The 20,319-nt window shown below is 50.4% G+C and overlaps 1 protein-coding gene across 4 annotated transcripts in view; it reads left to right on the forward strand.

Annotated features, from left to right (window-relative positions):
* PPARD (peroxisome proliferator activated receptor delta) overlaps nt 1-20,319 on the forward strand; it is a 69,409-nt gene that overhangs the window by 35,630 nt on the left and 13,460 nt on the right. For 2 of the 4 annotated variants that reach the window (XM_045543565.1, XM_045543566.1), the window contains exon 3: nt 18,446-18,676. In XM_045543565.1, coding sequence (XP_045399521.1) covers nt 18,547-18,676 — 130 coding nt within the window. In that variant the 5' untranslated portion in view covers nt 18,446-18,546. Of the gene's footprint in view, nt 1-6,385; nt 6,754-17,453; nt 17,913-18,445; nt 18,677-20,319 lie in introns of those variants that run through there. The other 2 variants (XM_045543568.1, XM_045543567.1) reach the window with 2 other exon arrangements.

Genomic DNA, 20,319 nt, shown 5'->3' on the forward strand with positions numbered 1-20,319 from the left:
GAAAATGTTGACTATCTTCACTTGGGTGATGGTTTTGTAGTAATATAAATGTAAGAATTCATGGAGCTATATATACTTAAGATTAGTGCAGACTGCACACTCTCACCATGAGTATGTTTTATCCCAATTATAAAGCAAGCAAACAAATAAATAAATAGCGCATCCCAAAAATAAATAAGTAAAATACAATAGCAAGAAAGTATGGAAAAAGCTATGACTGGGGAAATACAGGAACTTTAGGAGCGCATTACAGGAGGCTTGTCTAAGGAAGTGATATTTAGGCTGAGATTAGAAGGATGAGATAGGTGTAAATCAGGTTAAGAAGGGAGTGAGGTGCCCCAGGTGGAAAGAACAGCCTCTGCTGAGGTTCAGAGGTAGAGAGAGCCTGGTGTGCTGGAAAGTTCAGGGTGAACAGAGTATAGGGTTTTGAAGTGATGAGAGGTGAGATTTCAGACCCTTATTCTCTCTCACTGTGTCATTTCTGAAGCCCCCTAGTGAGCCTCTCTGCCTCTCTCCACTCTTACAGTCATTGGAACCAAGCACCCCTTTGGTTGTGCCCTCCGCCTGGCCTCAGAATTAAGTCTATGCTTCTTAGTAACTAGAAATTCAAGATCAGCCATGTCCTGGCCCCTTATCTGTTCTTCAGAGAACTGGATGCTCCAACCAAAGCAGACAGCTCGCCATTCCCAGGTGCATTCTCCGCTGTCTTGCCTGTCTCACCCTGGCCTTCCCTGGGAGCGCCTTTCCTAGTCTTCTGGCCCAGCCGAAAAAAGGGCCTTAACACCTACTCCAGAATTGTCCCTGCTGCTCCTGAGTTAGAAATATTTCTTCCTCTGCAGCGTCTACCTCTTGTGTGTTCTCTCTTATGTAATTTGTTTGTACACTTGTCCTCTTCAAGGGCAGGTGTGTCTTACTCCTTTTGGCACCTCTCCCCCATAGGGGTCTAGGCCAGTGCTTTTGCACATAGTCCGTACCCAGATCAATCCCATAAATGACTTTTATTTGAATAGGGTTCTCTGGCTGGAGGAGGGTGGAAGGTTGCCATGGGGAGTCCTCACAAAGCTTGGCGGTCAGGACTCTCTGGTGCTTCCAAATTCTCGACAGCTATTAACTTTAAGGATTCAGGAACAAGGAATAGAAATTCTAGGAATTCCCAAAATCATAGGTTATTCTGTGTCTTCAATAACACTTCATGAATTTTTAAATAAGGAGTAACCATAATGATAAACTGAATTATTTTTCTGTGATAAAATTTCAGGGGCATTTCTGTGAAAAAAAAAAAGATATTAAACACATGGTTTATTATTATTATTAGGGACCAATATATTGTGACAAGATTATATGTTTCATTAGCATGTAAAAGTGATCTCTACCTGATATAGACATTTGATAGTAGAAAATGTTGAAATTCCTTAACACAAAATGTATGCCAAATAAAAATTATTTAATGATTTATGTATAATACCACAAATATTTAATATTTAAAAGTTATTCTTAAAGGTTAAAGCTAGAGAAGAGTTAAAAGAATAATACGGTGACCTTCTGTGTTTCCTTCACTAAGATCCCCGCTTGCAGACAGTTGGCTGCATCTGCTTGACAGTGTGTCAGGGATCATCCACATTCCCTGTTTGCTGGATCATTTCCGTGTGGTTAGGTTTGGGTTTCCGTTCTTGTTGGGACCCACACAAATGATGTGCGCTTCCTGTTGCTTACATCCGTCAGGTGGTTCTTGCCCCTGTAAAGGTGATGCTACCTCTAGTCACCTGGTTAAGGTGACAACTGTGAAGGCTACTTTTGTATTAAGGAAGTGAGCTTCTCAGAAGGAATTTTTCACTGACTTTTTGACACCCATTTTATAAAAACGACCACTGTTTTTCTGTCAGTTGCAGCTGCTATTGAGAAACATCCTAGTGAAGTCAGACAAGCTCTGGGAGCCAGTATCCCAGGATTTAGGACCAAACTCTGCAGCCATCTCTCCTCCTGACCGTAGGCAAGTTGCTTCATCTCGATGAGCTGCATGCGATTGCACATATGAGGAAGTAGCACTCAGAGAAGTGAAGCAGTCTGCCCAAGGCTACTCAGCTAGCGAGTGGCAGCACTAGGATTCAAACCCATTTCTGTTTGGGAACAAAGCCCTGCCCTTGTCCTTAAGCCAAGCTGCCTCCGGAGAGGTGGCTGGTCATCAACATGGTGGTACCAGCACTAGGTACTTACTAGTGCTCAGAACCAAGCAGAACACCAATGCTTGTAGGCTCTGATAGGTGAGAGGAAAGAGAGAGGCACCTCTCTCCCCTAGGTTCCTTCTCTGCGCATGGCAGGCTGCCCCGTAGGAGGGCCCGGCACCTCGGGCAGTTGGGAGGTGGGCTACTGGACGCTTCTCGGCCACCTTTGGAACAAATGCTTTTGTGCCTGTGTCACAGAGGTGAGCTACTGGCACCGTTCCAGCCTCTACCTGCCCAGACAGGGAAGTGCAGGCTGCACATACCTGGCCCTGACTCATGTTAACTCAGGGTTGGTGCCTGGGATCCCCCGTTGGCCTGTGAACCCCAGGGACAGTTCAGACGCATTGAGGAAGGCACTGCCTCAGCCTGCCCAGGTTCCTGGAGGGAGAGGGGGAGACAGGAAGCGTTAATGGGGAAAAGGTGTGCTTAGCCTTGCCAGGCAGGTTGCTGTGGGTGGGGAGACACCACCTACATGCTCAGGACGCCCCAGGATTTGGGTGGAGGTTCTTGCGGAGGCAGCCGGAAAGGAGGGCTGTGACACTGATTCCAGAGCTGGCCCGCCAGCAGCCGACCAACCTGCCATCTTCCCAGTTAGCAGCAATCCCCAAGGCAAGTAGCGCCTGCACGCTTGGTGAGTAGAAAGACCTGGTGTCTGTTCCTCGTGCTACCCTGGTGTGCTTCCCTAGAGCAGCTGTTTTGAGGAAAACAGTGGCTTCGGCTGAATCAGAAGATGGTGCTCTTTGTCTAGGTCATGTTGTCTTGTTGCCGTAGAACTGAGGGAGCCTGAGAGTCAGTTCTCTCAAGTTCCAGCTGCCTCTTCCTGCGCTGTTCATCTTTGCGGGCCTCCAGGGAAGGGGCCAAATTCTGGACCGGGGCCAAAGTGGCCTGGCAAGGAGCAGGTTGTGCTGTGTGGGCCCTGGGGGAACTCTGGGAAGTTCTTTTTCCACTGGCTCATGGCGACCTCAGACCCTGCATCTTGGAAAGATCCTCAGGGCTCTGGCAGTCAGGTAGGCAGGAGCAGAGGGGGCCCCGCGGGAGGGAGAACCCCAGAGGGAAACAGTGTTTACAGACAGACTCCTGATCATCACAGCCATCACTGGTTGTAAGGCTTGGTGAACAGAGGCAGTGCTTTACTTGATTCTTTGAAGGGAACCCCTGTTCCCTCTGGCCAGATGGGGCTGAGATCTGAGCTGGTTAGGAGTCTAACATGACCTGACGTGACAGGCCTTCCACTCTCTGAATGAATTCCGCCAGTGTCATCACTAAGTCACTCCAGTTCTGGCATTTCCCATCTCGTCCCACATGCATCTCCTCCTGCCTGGGAGTCCTGAGGAGTTAGATTGCAATTTCTGACCAGCTTTCTTACTGAGAGCTCTTGCAGGTTGTCGTGCAGGCATAAAATCCTGAAGCTGTTGTCAGAATGATAGGAGAATTGGGAGGTGACAGCATGGGCCAGTTTTCTGAATCTCTAGGGTGCTTTGATGTTTAAAAAGTCTTCCTGGGCTCCCTGAGATTTGAATCCTTGTTGTATTTGTTCTTTCACTTTGGTTCTCCCTTTCCTCTCTTGGGATCTTGATGCTTTTCAAATATTTGTTATGTAGGCCCTCATCTGGGACCTTAGAAAGCACTCAACTAGGGGTACACTTGGAAATGAAAGAGAGGATAGAGAACAAGACCGAAAGTGTCTTTGAGATTCAGTACCAGGAGAGCTTTGCTTGTCACCCAGTGGTAGTATTTGCCTTAGTTCCTGGGCTGCTTTCACTCAAGCGAGAGCCAGGAATTTTTATTAGGGAAAAGGCAAGAAGTTTTACAAAACTCCTGGCTCTTCTCCAACTCAGCTTTATTACAGAAGACACTGATGCTTGTTTTAAAAACAATTTAAGCTACAGACATGTGTAAAGGTAAAAAAAATATTTATCTCCTGCCAATCTCTCCCCTTCCCTCTTGTTCTCAGGCTATTTTTCATTCACAGTAGTTTCTATCGTTGGACAAGTGTGTGTGGTTCTTTGTTGATGTTTTTAACAAAATAGGCATGTGGCAGATATGCAGCTCAGTCACTCGCTGTTTTCTCTGGTTGTGTGTCATGGCTACCCTGCCATGGTGCCGCATCTGTGCCACCTGTTGCTCTGGGCGTCTGCAGAGAATTTTATGACATGGATGGGCCGGAATATTGCATCTTGAGATAGACTTCTTCAACTTTTTCTGCTTTATCTTGTTCTCTAAAGTCATTTTTACCATGCTTTTAAAATCTTTTTTTAAAAATTTGCTTTCTAGCCGGGCGCAGTGGCTCACGTGTGTAATCCTAGCACTCTGGGAGGCCAAGGTGGGCAGATTGTTTGAGCTCAGGAGTTCGAGACCAGCCTGAGCAAGAGCGAGACCCCGTCTCTACTAAAAATAGAAAAGAAATTATACGGACAGCTAAAAACATATATATAGAGAGAAGAGAAAAAATCAGCCGGGCATGGTGGTACATGCCTGTAGTCCCAGCTACTCGGGAGGCTGAGGCAGGAGGATTGCTCGAGCCCAGGAGTTTGAGGTTGTTGTGAGCTAGGCTGACGCCACGGCACTCAATCTAGCCCGGGCAACAGAGTGAGACTCTGTCTCAAAAAAAAAAAAAAAAAAAAAAATTTGCTTTCTAAACATAGCACATGTTCATTTCAAAAAACTTAGAGGCCAGGCATGGTGGCTCATGCCTGTAATTCTAGCACTTTGGGAGGCTGAAGTAGGAAGATCACTTGAGGCCAACAGTTCAAGACCAGCCTGAGCAACATAGCAAGACCCCATCTTTACAAAAAATTAAAACATTAGCCAGGCATGGTGGTGCATACCTGTAGTCCCACCTTCTTGGGAGGCTGAGGCAGGAGGATCACTTGAGCCCAGGAGTTTGAGGTTGCACTGAGCTATGATGACACCACTGCACTCCAGCCTGTGTACCAGAATAAGACTCTGTCTCAAAAAGAAATTTAGAAACATCAGATAAGCAATAAAAGAAGATACAAATGTTACCTCTAAGAGATAACATTTTGGTGTGTAAATTGTATAATACAAATATCTTTCACATTTAATATCTCATCTAAGCCATGCCACCTCCATTAAGGAAGGCAGGCGAGAGTGTTGCTCCCATTTTACAGATGGGAAAGAGGTTAGTTAGCAGGTTGTGCAGAGGCACACAGCATAGCAGAGACAGAGCTGGGGGTGTACCTGTCCTAACATCCAGCACTGTGCTCTCCACACTGTATCCCACTGTCCTCTCACCTCCAGATAGAGAGAGAGATGCTGGGTATCAGATTTCAGATTTGTTAAATGGCCTTATCTTCAAAGGTTAATAAACAGATAACTGCTAGAGGAAAGCCCCTCACTAACTTGGGAGAAAGGTAGAAGACTCATTCCTCAGATTCACAGATGGTATGAGGTAAGAGATTGTTTGCCCTTTGGAAAACAGAATCAGGCTTAGAAAACCTCCAAGGGCTCTAACAACAGGTCAGAGGCAACAGGATAACATTTGAAAGAGGTGAATTTAAAGAGCCACCTTCCATTTGCATAAGCAGCACAGGGAGGCCTGACTTGCTGTCTAGGCAGTGAGGGCTGGCCCCCCTGGGAGTCCTAGTGGACCACAAGTGAGACAGGTCATTTCACACTTTAACTTCATCTTGATTATTGGGAGTTTTAGGAGCTACACGGTGAGAGGGTGTGATAAACTAAGAAAGAAAGGGGGTCGACAAAACTGTAAAATGGCAAAATGGGGTGGCAGAGGTTTCACGTAGAGAAGATGGTTTTGGGGAGGAGAAGGTGCAGGCTGAGACTTGGTGACCGGGGCCAGGCAGCACAGGCCCAGGAATGGTACTTAGTTGGAGGAAGAATCCAATTGGTCAGGATATGGAAGAACTTTCTAGCATTAGAGGAATTGGGGAATGGAAGCGAGAAGCAGTACAGTGGGTGGTTAAGAGCCTCTGCCCTGATGGCCAGCTGGCACCTGGCTCCTGTGAGGTCTTGGAAGTTCCCTCACTCTCCATGCTCCGAGGTTCTCATCTGTAAAAGATGATGGTAGTACCTGCCTTACAGTTCACTTGTGAAACCTTAGTGAGTTAATATGCTGGAGGAGCTTAGAATAGTGCCTGGCATGTAGAAATGCTGTATGCTGCGTGACTGAAGCAGGAGTTGGGTGAGCTCCACGGGCAGAGTTGCAGGTGTTCTCCGCACATTTGGCTAAGACCTGCTTCCCCAGCCTTTCCCATTCCCTGCCACCCTGGCCTGTTTCTCCCTCCGCCTCCCTCTCTGGGCCCTAGGATCCTACATTTCCCCTACCCAAAACACCCTACCCCTCAATCTTTATGTTTAAAAATCTTCTCTTCCCTTGATTTTATTTTCCCTCTGAACTCTTAAGTATTTTCTGTAATGAACATATTTTACTTTTAAGATTATCTTGGCGACCCAGCTCTCCTCAACCTTGAACCTTCCCTGAGGCTTCCAGCAAAGGCAATTTCCTCCTCCTGATAACTCAGCTGCCCTCCCCTCCTCCCTCACCTTTCACGTGAGTAATTGCTGGTCCTGGGCTTATCTTCGTCCTTGAGAATACATAAATGCTTTAAAGCCACCTGAGGATTTGTCACCACCTCCCCACCCCCACACTGAGACTGAGCTAAGGACTCTGAGTCACCTACCTCCATTGAGTGGTAGTACTCTTGGGGTCTGCTCAGTGAGAGAGTTTTAGAGTCAAAAGGGGGAAAGAAGCACCCAACACTCCCTCCCCATGGGGAAAATGAAGGCCCTCCCCAAAAAGAGAACCACCTCCCCCAAGGCTACATGGCAGATAAGCAGAAGAACTGGCTGGACTACAAGTGTGCCCCTTCAGCCAACCATGTCTGGACTCTGTTTTGCCCTCCACTGCATTTCTACTCATTTATTGTAACCTTGATGAGCTCTTCCTTTGAACAATCTGGAATGGTCTGCAGAACAGGGTCAGATGCCCCTGGAAAACTGAAGCCTTTGGAGGACAGGATTGCTCCAGGCTAGATGGCAAACGAACATCTTTTTTCCAATTATAAAAAGTTATTTGGCCGGGCACGGTGGCTCACGCCTGTAATCCTAGCATTCTGGGAGGCCGAGGCGGGTGGATCGCTCGAGATCAGGAGTTCGAGACCAGCCAGAGCAAGAGCGAGACCCTGTCTCTACTAAAAATAGAAAGAAATTAGCTAGACAACTGAAAATATATATATATAAAAAATTAGCCGGGCATGGTGGCGCATGCCTGTAGTCCCAGCTACTTGGGAGGCTGAGGCAGTAGGATTGCTTGAGTCCAGGAATTTGAGGTTGCTGTGAGCTAGGCTGATGCCACGGCACTCAGTCTAGCCTGGGCAACAAAGCGAGACTCTGTCTCAAAAAAAAAAAAAAAAAAAAATCTCTGGCTCATGGGGCTGACATCCTTTTGAGAAGAGACAAGCACTAAGCAAATGAGAAAATACATGTCCACTATGCCAGCAGTGGTGAAGCTATGGAGAAATTTGAAGCAGGAGCAGGGATGGAAGTACCCGAGGATAGGCTGGGCTGGTTTTAAATAGGGGTTCTGGGAGGCCTCACAGAGATGGTCACGTTTGAGGAGAGACCTGAAGGGGGTGAGGCAGTGAACTGGGGGAGATAGGTATAACTGGGGGAAGAACTTCAGCTAGGGAGAACAGCAGCTAAAAGGCCTTGAGGCAGGGTGGCCTGCTGGGTTCGGGAGGAGGCCAAGTGCCGTGCATAGTACCCTAGACAGAATGTAATGTAGTAGGCAGGGGCACCGGTTCCAGAAGAACTACTTGGCCAGAAAAAGCCAGAAAATGGGCTTTTTCTCTTGCATGGGAAGCTCTTGGAGGGATTTGATCACAGGAGGGACAGAATCTGACTTATATTTTAAAAGGATCACTCTGACTGCTGTATGGAGAGAAGGCAGTGGGTTGGGAGCGGGAAGCAGAGAAGCCAGTAAAGATACCGCTACAATAATCCAGGCAAGAGATGATGTTGGCTTGGACCAGGGTCATAGCAATGGAGGTGGTGAGAAGTGATTAGATTCTGATTGTTTACTAAAGACAGAACCAACAGGATTTGCTGACTCTAACATTTCGGCCTGACCAACTGGAAGGTTAGAGTTTTCATCTACTGAGCTGGGAAAGACCATGGAGGAAGGTGAAGGGCTCAGTTTGTGTCAGGCTTGTAATACCATTGAACATCCACGTGGAGATGTCAGAGAAGCTGGGCTGGAGAAATGAATTTGGGAGTTTTCAGTATATAGAAGGTATTGAAAGCTACAGCCAGCATAAGATCGTAAAGGGAGGCTGGGCGCATTGGCTCTCCCCTCAGTGCTAGCACTTTGGGAAGCGGAGGCGGGAGGATCGCTTGAGCCCAGCGGTTCGAGGCTGCAGTGAGCTATGATTGTGCCACTGCACTCCAGCCTGGGTGATAGAGACCCTGTCTCAAAAAAGAAAAATTTTAAAAAGATCATAAAGGGAGGGAATGCAGATGGAAAATGAAAGAGATCTTTAGAGATTAGGAAGAGAATTGCTGACTGGGAGGAGACTGATAAGGTGGCCCTGCTCTAGGGGCTCTGTGGTTACAGGACATGGACTAGACACCACCACCACTCACACCCTTTTCCTTTCAAACAACAAATAAGAGGCCGGGCATGGTAGCTCATGCCTGTAATCCTAGCACTCTGGGAGGCCGAGGCAAGTGGATCGCTCGAGGTCAGGAGTTCGAGACCAGTCTGAGCAAGAGTGAGACCCCGTCTCTACTAAAAATAGAAAGAAATTATCTGGCCAACTAAATAGAAAAAAAAAAAAATTAGCCAGGCCTGGTGGTGCATGCCTGTAGTCCCAGCTACTTGGGAGGCTGAGGCAGGAGGATTGCTTGAGCCCAGGAGTTTGAGGTTGCTGTGAGCTGGGCTGACGCCATGGCACTCTAGCCTGGGCAACAGAGCGAGACTCTGTCTCAAAAAACAAACAAACAAACAAAAAACAAGTGAGAGTAGGACAGCCTTTAAAGTTCTGGAAGTGCCTTCACATGCATCACCTCATGTAATCAACCCAGTAAGATGAGGGAGGGCAGGACTCCCCTGCTGGGTTTGCTATTACCCTCACTTCTCAGAGACTGGCAGAAATCATGTCCAAGCCATCCTCCACAGCAGCCTAAAGAATCTTTTTAAAGTGCACCTCTGGCAGGTGGATTGCTGGAGGCCAGGAGTTCAAGACCAGCTTGGGCAACACAGTGAGACCCCATCACTACAAAAAACTTAAAAATTAGCTAGGCATGGCGGCACATGCCTGTAGTCCCACTACTCAGGAGGATGAGACAGGAAGATCACTGGAGCCGAGGAGTTGGAGGTTGCAGTGAGCTGTGATCCACCACTGCAGTCCAGTCTGGGCAATGGACAAGACCCTGTCTCTAAGAAAAGAAAAAAAAGAAAAAGTGCTACCCATTCTCTTCGTAACCCTCCTGGGTCCTGGGCTTTCTGTTGCTCCTAGGATAAACACCCACATCCTCACCCTTTGATACCCTGACACCCTGTGTGATCTCCAGCCACAGACCTGGGCTTGCCTCCCTGTGCTCTGGGCACTCCAGCTGCACGGCTGTTCTCTCCACCCCTCAGGCAGTCCGTGTCCTCCTCCCTCCGTGCGCCTTTTCACATCTCTGTCCCCATCGCCCTGGAACCCCACTCAACCTGCCTCTTGGTCAAAGGCCACGTAACGTCCTCAGGAAAACCACTACCCACACTAGACTCATGCGTTCTGAGTGTGCCCCCACCACGCCCATCATTTGTCCTTTCTAGAGCCCTGGTCATCGTTCATAGTATTTATGTCAGTTACTTGACTAATGTGGCCTGGCACATGACAGCAGGTGCTTAACAAACATTTGTCGAACAAGTGAATGAAAGCAGCTGGCAGGGACCAGAAGGGCAGAGAGTCAGTGATGGTGCCCTCACCCACAGCCCCAGGGGTCCTAGTGAGAAGGGCTCTGGGAACGTCCCCAACTTGTCCCTCTGCCCGCTGGCAGAACCACCTGTTCCTCAGAGGCCCTCTCCAAGCAGTGCAGGATCCTCAGCTCTCTTAAAGCTTTAGTGGGAGAGATCTGGGTCTCTCCTGGGACCCGGCCAGGCCTCTCCTTTACTTCATTGGCTTCTCTCAGCATATTACTGGGTTTTCTTTGTTCAGAGCACTCTTAAAAATGTCTCTCCTTTCCCCTCAATCACGTGTGGGTGGCCGCGTGCCTGAGGCCCCTCACTGCAGCCTCTTTCCACACCCTCCCCTCCCTGCCCCCTCTCCAGACGTTCTCTGGCTCTCGGAGACTGGTTGTTCCTAGGGAATGATGCTTGGGGCAGTTGGAAGAACTGTGGCCATTCCTACGGGTTGGCCTCAGGTGACCCACTAGGGTGATCCTAGCAACCTAGAAGGCCACACAGGCCTCTCCTGTGCTCTGAGGGGGATGGGGTGACCTGGATTGGCAAACGCGAAGCAGAGAGCACCCGGGCGTGCTGGCCTGGAAAACCAGGGCAGTGGGTCAGCACCCGCATTAATGATTGATAGGAAAGGTTGGGAGAGAGTCAGCCAGCCCCATTCTCCCATGGCCTCCCGCACTGCTGATCCTGAAAGCACTTGCCAGGGACACCAGAGGCTGCTGACCCTCATCCGCCCTGCAGGGGGGGTGGGGAGGAGGAAACGGCAGCACCTGGGTCAGCGGCATGGGCGGGTAAGAGGTGGACAAAGGGAGCTCCCTGCCAGTTCTGTCTCCTCACAGTGAGGGCAAGGCAGGGAATTAAGAGAGTCTCTGGGTCGGGCGCGGTGGTTCACGCCTGTAATCCTAGCACTCTGGGAGGCCGAGGTGGGAGGATCGCTCGAGGTCAGGAGTTCGAGACCAGCCTGAGCAACAGCGAGACCCCGTCTCTACTAAAAATAGAAAGAAATTATCTGGCCAACTAAAATATATATAGAAAAAAAAAAATTAGCCGGGCATGGTGGCGCATGCCTATAGTCCCAGCTACTCGGGAGGCTGAGGCAGTAGGATCGCTTAAGCCCAGGAGTTTGAGGTTGCTGTGAGCTAGGCTGACGCCACGGCACTCACTCTAGCCAGGGCAACAAAGCGACATTCTGTCTCAAAAAAAAAAAAAAAAGAGAGTCTCTGTTAAGGTCCGGGGTTTCTGTAGGCTGGCACATTTCCAGAGCTGGAATGTCACTTGCTCCACGTAGTCCCGTAAGACAAGCCAACAGTGATAACAGCAGCCGCAGTCCCTATCTGTTGGACACTTACTGTACACCCAGCACTGTTAAGCAATCACTCATGGTCATTTAATCCACGCAACAGCCTTTCAAGTTAGGTGGTACTATCGCAGTTTTAGGGCTGAGAACCTGTGTGAGATTAGTGTCTTCCCCAAGTCACAGAGAGGGACGGACAGAGCCAGGGTTTGAACCCAGGCCTGACACAGAAGCTGGGGAATTAACTTCTATGGGGTGTTGCATCTCAGTGACAATGATACATGAAAACTGATACAGTGGCAAATGTTACAACTAAACACATTGTGACTAAGGTTAGTGTTTTTAGTGTATTCATTCTGTAAGTGTATGTTGAGCATCTACTAACTGCCAGGCACTGTGGCAGGTGGTAGGGACCTACCTCAGCGAGACAGAGGGCATTCTCTGGGAAACTGATAACGGCGAGGCCAGAGTTGTCAGCCTCACCTGGTAACTGACGTTGCAACAGACATTGCAGTTTGGTGTAGTAACTGCAGATCTGGAGGGCTTGGGTCAGGGTTACAGTGAGAAGGAACAGAACAGGGCTAGTCCAGGAGAGCTTCCTGAAAGAGGAGGTGCAGGTAGATCCTGAAGGAGGATAGGCTTATAGCCAGTGGAAGGGGCAGCGTTCTGGGCTCAGCCAGCCTGAGCCTTGCTGTTTAGGGAATGATGCTGGAACATGGCGTGAGTGGGGACTGAGCAAGAAGAGGGGGCTGGAGAGGGAGACGGGGACAGAGCCCATGGCTGTCTTCAGCACACAGGGGTCATTTTCTGGCAGGAATATTCAGAAGGGCTTTGACCAGGATGTTCTTGACAGAAACAGCTGGAGATTGGCAGCCAGACAGAGGATTCAGGAATGATGGCTCCAAACTGACACTAAGAGCAGCTTCCAGGATGTGAGGGCAATCTGGCTGTGACATCTGTCACCCCATCAATTGCCAGGGTTGATTCAGCTGATCTGGTTGGGTAGGCTGGTGTCCCCTTCCTCCCTCAGTGCTCCAGGTGCGTCCCTCCCAAAGCTGCATGCTCAATTAAGAGGATGACCTTCCCCGATAGAGGACCATTCTTTAGTCAGGGATATACAAGTAGCTGCACTCCCCTGCTAGAACCTCCAAACAAGCTCTCAGGAGCAGCTTCTGGACCTCTGGGGTCCCAGTCCCAGCTGGGCACAGGCTTGCCAGCTGCTGGTTCCGTCCCACCCAGCACCATGGAGAGGCACTCAGCACAGTGGCTAAGGCTTCGGTAAGTCTGCTTGGATTCGGGTCCTGCTTATCCAGTTGCTGTGTGACCTTGAGCCGGTTAACTTTCCCTTTCTGGGCTGCAACTTCCTCATCAGATAAATGGGGATAATAACAGAACTTGACTCTTAGGGTTGTAATGATTAGGTGTGTCAATATACACAGACCTGGTGTGTAGTAAGCCCTCCGTGAGGGAAACTGGTACCATTGTGATGGAGGCGGTGACCCCACTTCGGCTCTGGTACGGGATGAAGACCCATCAGGCTGTGCCATATGGGAGATGCAGCCCATGGAGGCCCCAGCAGCCCCTGGCACACCGACTGCCCCCACTCATACCTTGGGCAGGGCAGGAGTGTTCCCACAGAGCATATGGCCTGCCAGCAGGCATCAGGGAAACTCCTGAGTCACCTCAAGGAGCACGAGGCACTTAGGGGTTGCCCCATTGGCCTGGCGGGCAGAGGGCTGCTTTGAAAAGGAGCCCCTCCCTGCTCCTACCAGAGAGGTGGGTAGGGGGACAACTAAACTTGGGAGGAAGGACTAAGGCCCCAGGAGGCTTGGTTGCTCTGGCCCCAGACCAGGCCCCTCTAGAGCGTTGGGTCCTTTGGGTTAAGGCCCTAACTACCTCTGCCCATGAAATCCACCCGCCAATGGGAAATGATGGAGTCGTGCCCTGCCCTGCACCTGAGCTCCCCAAAGAGGGACTGAGTTTCTTCTTGGGGTAAGATGGGGGTATTAGAGTGGGAGCGCTGTGGGATTGTGTGTGTGTGTACACACACGTGTGTGCACACCAGAATCTGAGCAGTCCAGGGGTTGGTTTTGCAAGAAATTCTTTTGATAAGACTTTGTCCAAGGGTATAAAGCTCCAGCCTCTTAAGTGGGGCAAAGCTGTGGTGTGGTCAGAGAGCTCTTGTCTCTGGCACAGTGCTGGGGGCAGAGAGGGGAGACAGCCAACACTGGGAGCAATAGCAAAAACCAGGGTTTTCACCCATATACAAGTTAAACCTGGTGCCAGGCTGTGCTATTTTTAGTGCCAGGGCTGAAAAAAGGAAGCAGAGACTAGGGTTCATTGCAGGCTTGGTGGTGGGTGGGGTGGCAGGAACCTGTGAAAATCCAGCTGTGGGCCTGGGTCCGTGGTGTCAGGGGAGGGCCTAGGTTGCTCCCGGCTGTGCAAGCTGAGAACAGTGGTGGAGTGGGGCAGCCTTGGCTGCTGGGTGGATGGCAGACCTTGGCTGTAGATGGGACAGTCAGGGCTGGGTGGTCTTGGATGGCTGCTGGCAAAACACAGGAATGATCCGCAGCACTTACATTAAATCTAAATAGGAAGCATCCCACAGGACGTGGTTGGGCTTTAGAACAACCAAACCACAGCTGCCTCCCCTTCAGCTGGTGTCCTTAAGAGGTTGCAACCAGAAGAGACAACTCCCGACTGGGAAGAAACATCAGCATGGGAACCAGGGACTGGTCCCAAATCCTCCACTCTAGCCAGAGCCCAGAACGGCATCTGATCCTGAGAGACAGCCACTTGCACTCCCTAAAAACTAAGAGCAGTTCTCCTGGTCCCTAGAAAAAACCTACTACCAGCTGGCAGGTAGGAGTGGGAGCTGAGGCTCAGGGGTGAGTAACGTGGCCCAGGGCACACAGCTGTCGGAGGCCTGGCCAGGCTCGAACCCTGCTGTGCTGTGTCCGAAGCTCTATCTTCTGCTGCACCCTGTGGTGTGTTCTCTGAGAGACGCCCTGTCAGGATGCTCAGGCTTGTTCCTGCCCTCCTCTGCTGGGCAAGCCAGTGAGGGCTGCCGTACGGGGGCTTATGAGGGCCGAGTGGGAGCTTGTCCTGCCCCAGCAGGCGCCTGATGCGTGGTGGGCTCTCAGCTCCCACTGCCCTCCAGGATTCGGTCATGACAGCGAGCTCTATTCCTGCTCCTCAGGGTCGCTCGGAGGATCAGAGGGTGAGGAGATGTGCGAGAAAATACGGTGTGGACATATATACAAGGCAGCGTCGTAGTGTGTCCTCCTCTGTTACTACCTGCTGGGGGACCCCAAACCTTCACGTCTCCCTCTTCCTGGCTCCCATCACCACAGCCTTTGGGTTCAGCCTAGTGTGCGTTTCCCCTGTGTCCACTGACACCCAGGCTGCCTGGATCTGAAACCAGTTTGTTCTCATCAGCCTGACCCCACCCACCCGGCCAGCGCCCCATGGTGCCATGGTTCCTGGGAGTCTCGTCCCCCAACCCTTGTCACTAGTGCTGCTTGTGATGCTGCTCCTCAGAAGCCTCTTGTGGCCCCTCAGCCATAGCCTGGGTGAGGAGGGTCTCTCACCACCTCTGCCCCTGCCCCTTCCACCTGCCATCTTTTCAATTCAGGGGACCGTGAAGAATCAGTGTCTCAGGTACTTGTTAGCGCTTACTAATGCTGCAACAGTCACAAACTGCTCTTGGTGATTGCAGGGCCCTTTTTCCAGTATTGTTGCCAGCCTCCACCCTATCACCCCACTCTCCTCTTTAGCTAAGCGTCCTTATGTCTCCTATTTCAGTTAGGATTCTGTTGAGTTGCATGCAACAGAAATCTGGCAAACAGGTTAACTTTTTCACCTAACAAGTAGTCTAGAGGTAGGCTTTCCAGGGCTAGTCCAGCAGCTCCTTCTAACTTCTGTCTTCCCATGCTCCAAAGGAAGCTGCTACACCTCTAGGCATAGTATTCCTGTTCCAGGTAGGAAGACAGGAAGGGCAGAAGTTTGTCTCTCTCAATAGGAAAGAATAGCTTTTTCAGAAGCCCCTCTCAGTAGATTTCTATTTACATATTGTCGGTCAGAATTATGCCACATGAACACTGTAGCTACGAGAGAGCTTGGGAAATTGAGCGTTAAGTTAGCTAGGCATGTTGCTAATCTGAGGCAGACTAGGACTCAGTAAGAAAGAGGGGAATGGAATTGGAGAGACTGGGAGTGACTGCCCCTGCTGCCACTTGGAGAGACAGCCATGTAGCAGGACAGCGCCTCTGACCTGTGCTCTGGGTCTGGTGATTGCCAAGTTTAACACTCGGGGGTGAGCGATCAGGGATTGATCCTTGAGGAACTGATTTACACTAAAACTCTCAACCCCCTGCAGTGCAGTGTAAATGAGTGAAGTGGCCTGGGGGAGGGACAACCAGTAGTGGAGTCTGTAAACAACTTTATTCTTATCTGTTGCTACATACAATTCCATGTTGCCATATATTTATTTTAAAAGTCCCCTGTTAATGGACATTTAGCTTGTTCCCACCTCTTGTAGTCAAATAACACTCTAATTAATAACCTTGTAGTAACACTTTATCATTTTGCTTGTGTAGAAGTATAGATGTAGGATACAACCTAGAAGTAGTATTTCTGGGTCAAAGGATACGTGCACTTGTAGATCAGCACATTGCCCTGTGTAGGGGCTGTACCAATTTACCTTCCTACCAGGGATGTGTGAGAATATGTTTCTCGGCATGCTCAGCAACAGTGTGTTAGCTAGCATCTGTTTTTAGTCTGATTATACAAAGGTATTTCAATGTTGTTTTACTTTGCATTTCTCTTTTTTATGAGTAACGTTAAACATCTTTTTATCTGTTTAAGAGGCAAATTTATACCTTTTCTATGAACTGTTCATATCAGGGGCCTATTTTTCTATTGGATTGATTGCTCGTCTTATTAATTTGTAGAAACAATTTTAGGGAAATTAGCCCTAAGTTGTCTGAGGAGAGTTGCAAATATTTTTCTCAGCTTGTCTTTTTTTTTTTTTGAGACAGAGTCTCACTCTGTTGCCCAGGCTAGAGTGCCATGGTGTCAGCCTAGCTCACAGCAACCTCAAACTCCTGGGCTCAAGGAACCCTCCTGCCTCTCAGCCTCCCGAGTAGCTACTACAGGCATGCTCCACCATGCCCGGCTAACTTTTTTCTATATATTTTTAGTTGTCTGGTTAATTTCTATTTTTTTAGTAGAGATGGGAGTCTCGCTCTTGCTCAGGCTGGTCTCGAACTCCTGACCTCAGCAATCCTCCTGCCTCGGTCTCCCAGAGTGCTAGGATTACAGGCATGAGCCACTGAGCCCGGCAAGCTTGTCTTTTTTTTCTTATGGTTCTTACCATGTAGAAAGATTGTATTTTTATGTAATCAACTTATTAAATTTTTTTTTAAGAGACAGGGTCTCGCTCTGTCACCCAGGCTAGAGTACAGTGGCAGCACAATCATAGCTCATTGCAGCCTTGAATTCCTGGCCTCAAGTGATCCTCCTGCCTCAGCCTCCCAAGTAGCTGGGATTATAGGCATGTGCCATAGCACCTGGCTCCCAAATTATTTATTTTTTCCTCCTTTGACATGTTGCTTTCTCCTTCAGTGAACTGCATCGCTTCCTGCGGCTATCACATCCACAAGAATTCCTCCCAAATCTACAGATTCCCAGCTCCCCAGGTTCTATCTCATAGACTCTAGGGCAGAATTTCCAAACTGCCTTTAGGAGACCAGTTAGGATGGAGGGGAAGGGATAGAGTTAAGACATGTTGAGAGGGAATGATTTACTACCAGCTGAAAGTTGCTTTGCTGTGGAGCAGTGGTTCTTAAGCTTGGCTGCACCTTGCCATCACCAGGGGAATTAAAAAATAAAAACCCCAGTGCCCAAGCTGCTCCCCAAACCAATCAAATGAGACTCTCTGGGGATGGGCCCAGATGTCTGTATTTTTTTTTAAAAACCCAGTGAGTCTGGCGTCCGGCCAAGTTGGCAGCCCTAGAGAAGGGGGAGAGAGGAAGGAGTCTCATCACTCCCAAGCTTTGGTGAGTGCTTGCATGGGGTGGGGAGGGTGGCCACTGAAGTAGGGGTTGCCAGAGGAAGAGCACGTTTGGGAGAAGATGGTGGGTTCTGTTGGACAGCTTGAGTTGGAGCTGCCTGTGCTATATCCACGAGAAGGGGTCCCACAGACGCTCAGATCTCCCTAAAGTAGACCTTTTCTTCCCCAGTCCTTCCACAAGGCCAGTACTGCTGCGGGCATCTCCCTGCTGTTTCCCACGTTTACCTCATGATCTTATCATCTCTGACTGTGGCATCTGTGGACAATGTCTTACTTGCTGGAGGTTGGAACTGCCTCCCCTGTACGATGTGGACATGGGGTCACCACCCAGTAACCCACCTTGGAAGATTCCAGGACACATCTCCCCTTGCCTGATGGCTCTGCCGTTGATTGCAGGTCTGCTGTCAGTGTGAGCCAAGCACAGCAGGGGTTCATGTCTTTTTTCCACACCCAACACAGGAAGGATGGGACCCACCCTCTTCAAGAACAGTGGCTCAGGAGAGCTGTGATTCTTGGGCCCAAGTGCTGGTCGGGACAGGGTGGAGGTTGGGAGGTTTGGTGCATATCCGGATCTCCAGGGGGGCTGCAGAGTTGGGAAGAGCCACTCCAGTCATTCTGACCTGGCTCTTGGAGACTCAGGGAGGCTCAGAGAACAGGTTGCAGGGGAGGAGGCAGGGAAAGGTGGCGCAGCAGTGTGTCACCCTGTCTGGCTAAAGGAGCCTGCTCTGAGCCCCATAAACCCGTCACAAGAGCCAGGTGGACATAGGCAGAAGGGCAGGTGATTTGCAATACAAGGAGAAGGGACAATGGACTAGCACAGCAGGGACTGAGGGAGGAGCAAGAGCAGGAGAACCCCCTCCATGGCGATAGCCCCCAGGCGTGCCCCAGTCCTGCCTACCCCAACCTCTTCCTGTCTTCCCTCTGTCCAGGCTAATTGGAACCGCCCTGTAGAGGTCCCTCTGCGTTCAGACCCAGATGATGCCAGAGCTATGACCGGGCCTGCAGGCGTGGCGCCGAGGGGAGATCAGCCATGGAGCAGCCACAGGAGGAGGCCCCTGAGTTCCGGGAAGAGGAGGAGAAAGAGGAAGTGGCAGAGGCAGAAGGAGCCCCAGAGCTCAACGGGGGACCAGAGCATACACTTCCTTCCAGCAGCTACACAGGTGAGGTGGGGCTGGCAGTTACATGGGGCAGAGGAGGCAGAGCTGGGTGGGACTGGGATCTTGCTCCTCTGCGAGCAGCAGCATGTGGGGTGCAAAGTGGTTAAGGACTGGAGCCAGGCAGCCACTCGCCAGCTGCAGGGCCTTGGGCACGTTGCACCTCTTCTTTCTGTAGAGCAAACTGGGATAGTAGGTGACGTGGGTATGGGCTTTGTGAGAAGTAAATGAGTGGGCATTTGGAACGCATGTTGTCTTCATTACTGTGAGTGCCACCGCTGCTATCACAGGGCATCCGGAACCAATCTGCACTGACAGCCCACTGGAAAGATCAGCAGTACCTGTGATTGTTAGGTCAGCTGAAACACACAACTCAGCTGATCTGGTGCGAATTATACATATCATCATTGAGCTGCATTGTAATTAGGTAAAAATGCTAAATAGTTAGTGTGAATATAATTAATATTACTTTTGTGCAGCCAAACAGTTTTAGCTTCTCCTGTCTACTTTCCGGCTCTACTTTGTCTGCTGTCAGCAGCAGTATAGACAGTTCTCTCTGGTACCCCCCACTGCTGTGTCCACCTTCGGGGCACCTAGAACGCCCCCTCTGCCCCAGCTTTTCATGCTGCTAATGCTGCCCTTCCCTGCCCTCCGTCCATCCACTCAGCTTCTCCGCTTCTCCCTCCACTTCTCTCCAAACCTGGGGGCCGCAGGGCCAGCTCATCTGCTGATCCTCGCTCCCTTCCCTCGGAGGAAACTTGGGGTCCTGAGAGGACGTACTGCCAGGAGCACACAGCCTGATCTTGCTGCTGGTTTCAGCTGAAGGAGACACAGGCTACAGGTGGTAATTCAGAGCAGAGATGGGCTCTGGAACGCTGTGTCTGCACGGGGCAGAAGGAGGCAGGGGCGTCCGAGTTAAGGCAGGTGGAGGCTGTGGAGGTGGCACGGCTCCTGCCTGGGTCTGCAGCTAAGAGGGGCCTGAACCCTTGAGCCACCAAAGCAGGTTCACCTTGAACCTGCAAAGCAAGGCCTGGGATTTTGCAGAGGTTCTTCCTCTTCAGGAGAAGGGGTAGTATAGGGGGAGGAAAAGCCATCCATCCAGTCCTTCTGATGCCACTGAGACACCCAGGAGTGAGCAAAGTAGGCTTAGTGTGATCCAGGGCCAAAGCGAAGGTGTCCCCCACCCCCAGAATAAGATAAGCTACTCCCTGTGGGCTGGTGGCTCAGCAGAGAGGAATGGCTAACCAGCAGTGATAATTCACTCAGTGCTAGTATCACATACTGTTCTGAACCTGAGGAAGGCAAGGAGGGTTGGAAAGCAGAGGAGAAGACACCTGGGTTCTAAGAATGAGCATGAGATGTCACAGGATGCCAAGACAGCATGAGTGGGGGAAAGAAGGCCACACTGCCTGCCCACCTTGTCCCCACATCTGGGCCTAGGCAGATAGAAGTTGCCTGCAGAGCACTGTCCTGCCCTGGGGCTCCCTACACACCCCTTGTCGGGACCCCTGCTGTATGCCCAGGTGGCTCTGCTGTTCACGCACAGGCCACGGTGAGGTGCCCGGCAGCACAGGCAGCGTGAGGCAGGCGTGGCGATGACACCTCAGGCAGCTTTACTGGTGGAATTTAGAGCATGGGTTGGGGCGTGG

This window comes from Lemur catta, chromosome 2, assembly GCF_020740605.2.
Source record: "Lemur catta isolate mLemCat1 chromosome 2, mLemCat1.pri, whole genome shotgun sequence".
In the NCBI taxonomy this organism is placed as follows: Eukaryota; Metazoa; Chordata; class Mammalia; order Primates; family Lemuridae; genus Lemur; species Lemur catta.